Source organism: Engraulis encrasicolus, chromosome 20 (genome assembly GCF_034702125.1).
Source record: "Engraulis encrasicolus isolate BLACKSEA-1 chromosome 20, IST_EnEncr_1.0, whole genome shotgun sequence".
In the NCBI taxonomy this organism is placed as follows: Eukaryota; Metazoa; Chordata; class Actinopteri; order Clupeiformes; family Engraulidae; genus Engraulis; species Engraulis encrasicolus.
In genome coordinates, this window is record NC_085876.1 from 19,765,078 (window position 1) to 19,770,398 (window position 5,321).

General features: G+C 47.3%; 1 protein-coding gene across 1 annotated transcript in view; it reads left to right on the top strand.

Annotated features, from left to right (window-relative positions):
• LOC134436829 (ephrin type-A receptor 7) overlaps positions 1 to 4,948 on the top strand; it is a 309,492-nt gene extending 304,544 nt beyond the window's left edge. Inside the window, exons 16-18 of the mRNA XM_063186179.1 lie at positions 2,917 to 3,107; positions 3,653 to 3,844; positions 4,834 to 4,948. Of these exons, the coding sequence (XP_063042249.1) occupies positions 2,917 to 3,107; positions 3,653 to 3,844; positions 4,834 to 4,948 (498 nt within the window). The remainder of the gene's footprint in view (positions 1 to 2,916; positions 3,108 to 3,652; positions 3,845 to 4,833) is intronic.
• Positions 4,949 to 5,321: the final 373 nt, after the last annotated feature.

Below are 5,321 nucleotides of genomic sequence, written 5' to 3' on the forward strand. Positions count from 1 at the left end.
GTGTCTGGGATCTCCCCATATTAGGGATCAGTGTTGCCAGATTGGGCAGTTACCCGCCCAATTTGACTACTTGGGATGGCCGTCTGCGGGTAAAAATGGGAAAAATTGGCCATTTGGCGGTTGTTTCAGTAGGTTTGTGCCCATAGAAATCAATTTAATTTGTTGAAATTTAGTGCATTTTTGCGTTTTTTGATAACCTTTTGGCGGGATTTGATCAGACACATCTGGTAACACTATTAGGGATTAACGTTGCCCCCCTCCCTCCCATCGCATTTCCACAGGGAGTAAAATGGGCTACAATTCCCCTTCAATCTCCTGTGAGAGAGTGCAGCATGCTAAGCAGATGAGATTATAAGTGCTGCGACGTCGTCATCGTCTCTTGTTTTGTTATTTTGCTTTTCCCTCTAAGGGGACTCCGGCCCTCTATCAGTTGTTTTCTTCATTCTTTTGTCGACAAGATGCTGTTTACTAAGCACGTACACGCGCACACAGCACACAGCACACACACACACACACACACACACACACACACACACACACACACACACACACAGACACAAACACACACACACATTCGCATGCTCAGACATACACACACACACACGTGCGCGTGCGCATGCTGAGACACACACAACTGCACACACACACTCATGCTCAGACTTGCACACGCACACACACACATACACACGCACACACACACATACACACGCACATACATATACACTCGAATTCACACACACACACACACACACACACACACACACACACACACACACACACACACACACACACACACACACACACACACACACACACACACACACACACACACACACACACACACAAACACTTTTCTGTTTGGATAAACAGGCTCTCTTTGTTACACAGATAGCAGCTGCCGGATTGAATTTAGTTGTCTGGAGATGGCGTTATGCGTTATGTTTGCGGTATTGTCTGGGCCTGGTAGTACCCGAAATGAGACAATGAAGGAGGCGAATGAGGAAATAAATACAAAACCTAGATATGCTTGCTGCCACAGCTAGATTGGATTATATGCTACACAGCATACAGAATGACTCCAGGGCAAACGGCAACAGCATAGTAGCATCCACTAGGCTATCTGTTTCATTTCCTTCAGAAGAAAACTGGGCAACTCAATTGATGCTTTTTGCCTGTATGAGATTAAAGTGCATCATCTTATATACTGTATAGTATAATGTGCTGAAGACTGCCGTTGCGAAATGACATAAACACAAATTGACTTTGGCATTTTGTTATTGGAAATGACTGTTCAGACGTCCCATCATCTATGTGTGAATTCTTGCCGTTGAAATATTTATGAGAACATACTTTTTAAACCTATATGAAATTCATTTTGCAATGCAATTCTAAGCTCTTCATTTGTTACCAATGGTAGGATTTATAACAAGTCCATTCAACGAGTCTGACCACCATCGACAGTCATACTGTATGTTTACTTCCTGGATGGTAGGGGTGCATTTCTCGAAACCAAACTTGTTTACTACATTAGCTACTTTTTCAATGCATTTTCCCATTGGCAACTACCGAAGTTGCTAACAGGCTAACAACTTCTCTTTTGAGAAATGCACCCCAGATCTGCTCCGTGAACTTATTGAAACACGTACGGAGCCACATCACATCACACCACATCGCCTCGCCCTCCTTCTGTTTGCTAATTAGAAACCAGGAAATATAGCAGGCTGTAGCCGAGCCAGATCCTTAGCAGTGCAGTGCGGTGCAGTGTAGCCTAAAGCGAGTAAGGGAGAATAGAAGGGTACTGTAGCAACATAAAATATGGAGTGGGGTGGAAGCTGCCCAGCCCAGCCCCACACTAGGCTAGTCTAGTCTGGCCAAGCTCCAAAAGCACCTGAATTTATGGTGTATCTCTCCACCAAGCCCTCTATCTCCAGGACTGGAGTGTAGTGGGAAAATACACACATACACTCGCATTCACACACACACACACATACACTCACACGCACATGTGTGCGCACGCACACACGCACGCACGCACGCACGCACGCACTCTCCGCCAAGCCCTCCATCTCCAGGACTGTAGTGTAGTGGGAAATCAGAGGAGCATCAATATGAGAATGGTTACGTGCAGAGGCAATTCTAGGGTCAGTTGGGGCCCCAAGCAAATATTCAAAAGGATGAATGTTCACAACAAATCGCCATTACTGTACTACTGTGGCTTATTTGTTAGCTGTTGTTCTCTATTGGTTGGGGGCCCCAAGGCAAAGAAGCGCCTTTGGTTACATGGTGTGGACATGGACTAAATTATTTTGCCACTAGTAACTCCCATTATCCATCCATCCACATAATCATCATTTCTCTCTCTCTTTCTCTCTCTCTCTCTCTCTTCTTCTCATATGATATGACCAAGAGATAATTTACAATATCGTTCATCATTCACCCCATCCATGATGACTGTGCAATATTATCATAATAATCCTCCTTTGTCTCTCCAGGTGATCAAAGCTATTGAGGATGGATATAAATGTATAAACGATGGTATAAATAATAGATAGTAAAGATATATACCTGTAATATAGATAATATATATGTATAGCCAATTGGAGCCCCCTAGGGGGAATTCTTTCTCTGCACTTTATCCCATTTGGACTAGTGAATCACATTGAAGTACACACACTAGTCCGTAGCAGTGGGCTGCCTGCTGAGCGGCACCTGGGGAGCAGTGTGGGGGTTAGGTGCCTTGCTCAAGGGCACTTCAGCCGTGGTCCGGTCGGGCATTGAACCGGGAACCCTTGAGTTGCCAACCCAGTGCTCTAACCACTGAGCCACAGCTGCCCCTGTAATATATATTTGTGTCTCCAGGTGATCAAAGCTATTGAGGACGGCTAACATACCAGCAATATATACTTGTCTCTCCAGGTGATCAAAGCTATCGAGGATGGCTTCCGGCTGCCGGCTCCCGTGAACTGCCCGGCGCCACTTCACCAGCTGATGCTGGACTGCTGGCAGCGTGAGCGTAGCGAGAGGCCGAGCTTCAGCCAGATACACAGCGCCCTCAGCAAGAGCATCCGCGCACCCGACGCCATCGGATCCTCCACGCTGGCACGCAGGTAATGTACTGTACGCAGGCACGCACGCACACACACACACATAGACACACACACACGCACACACGCACGCACGCATACACACAGACACATAACTTCACATCATTTCTGATATGTACAATATACAGTACGTTCACTGTAAAACATTGCAGACAGTTGGATATAAAAAAGTAAGTTGCCCTGCTGCCTTAAGTTTCTAAGTTTACTCAACTTGAGAAAGCCTCGAGTTAAGTCTCGAACTACAAACTAAGCAGTAGGGCGACCTACTTATACTTTTTATTTACCTGGTTTGCAATGTTTTTCAGTGTAGAAAATCATACCCCAGTGTTCATTTTGTGCTCAAAAGGGGAGCATATTTGGTCACAATTGTGACCACCGAGAATCCACTAAAGATACGCTAGCGGACGGACCACAGCTGTACGCTTCCTCTCTCTCTCTCTCTCTCTCTCTCTCTCTCTCTCTGTATTTCCCTCTCTCCGTCCCTTGCTCCTTTCTCCTTGCACTGTACTAACGTTGGCTTCTCTCTCCCCCCCCTGCCCCCCCATCAGGACCCTCAGTTCCTCCATCTCGTTGGCGGAGCGCAGTTGCACGCTAGCAGAGCGCAGCTGCACGATGCCCAGCTTCCCCTCCTTCAGCTCGGTGGGCGAGTGGCTGGAGGCGGTGGACATGGGACGCTACAAGGACAACTTCACCGCCGCAGGCTACTGCTACCTGGAGTCGGTGGCACGCATGACCGTACAGTGAGTACACTACTTACCTACCAGTGTGTGTGTGTGTGTGTGTGTGCTACTTGAAGTCTGTGCCCTACAGTGAGTACAGTACCTGTGCGTGTGTGTGTGTGTGTGTGTGTGTGTGTGTGTGTGTGTGTGTGTGTGTGTGTGTGTGTGTGTGTGTGTGTGTGTGTGTGTGTGTGTGTGTGTGTGTGTGTGTGTGTGTGTGTGTGTGTGCTACTTGAAGTCTGTGCCCTACAGTGAGTACAGTACCTGTGCGTGTGTGTGTGTGTGTGTGTGTGTGTGTGTGTGTGTGTGTGTGTGTGTGTGTGTGTGTGTGTGTGTGTGTGTGTGTGTGTGTGTGTGTGTGTGTGTGTGTGTGTGTGTGTGTGTGTGTGTGCGCGCGTGTGTGGTACTTGACGGTCCAGTGACCGTACAGTGAGCACAGTACCGTTGTGTGTGTGTGTGTGTGTGTGTGTGTGTGTGTGTGTGTGTGTGTGTGTGTGTGTGTGTGTGCTACTTGAAGTCTGTGGCCTATATGGCAATGTTGTGTCCCTGTATCCAGTGATTTTGTGTGTGTATGTGTCTGTGTGTGTGCGCGCGCGTGTGTGTATCCCAGCGAGGCAGTGTGTGTGCGTGTCCGTGACAGCATCGTGAGTACTTTTATGTGCATAGGATTATTCAGTGACAATGATGTATTGGTGTTTGCCTCTACATGGCTGTGCCTGCCTTGGCCTAATGAAGTCATTTCACACACCCCTCTCCCCATCTTCTGTCTCTCTCTCATTCTGTCTCTCCCTCTCTCTCTTTCCCTGTTCCTTACGTCTTTCTTTCTTTCTTTCTTTCTTTCTTTCTTTCTTTCTTTCTTTCTTTCTTTCTTTCTTTCTTTCTTTCTTTCTTTTTTGGTCTTTTTTACTTTCCTTTCTTTTTTCGTTCTTTCTTTCTATCTCTCTCTCTCTCTCTCTCTCTCTCTCTCTCTCTCTCTCTCTCTCTCTCTCTCTCTCTCTCTCTCTCTGCAGGGATGTCTTGAGTCTGGGCATCACCTCTCTGGAGCACCAGAAACTGATCCTGTCCGCCATCCAGTCGCTGAGGGCCCAGGTCATACAGATGCACGGCCGAGGCGTGCAGGTTTAACAAACATGCACATGCACACACATGCACACACACACACACACACACACACTACTGTACTACACACTTCTCCGGCTCACACGTACTAGACACATCACAACTCACTTCTTTACTCCCTCGCAAAACACACGGACGGACACACATATTTATTTATATAACACAGGCCCAAGAAAAACACGCAAAAAGACCACGAGACACTCTTGAGACACAGAGGCGGTGAGCTTGAAATGGGTGTTGGGATGGACAGACTGACGGATGGACGCATGGATGGACGCATGGATGGATGGATGGATGGATGAATGGATGGATGGATGGATGGATGGATGGATGGATGGATGGATGGATGGATGGATGGATGGAACGACTGAACATGACC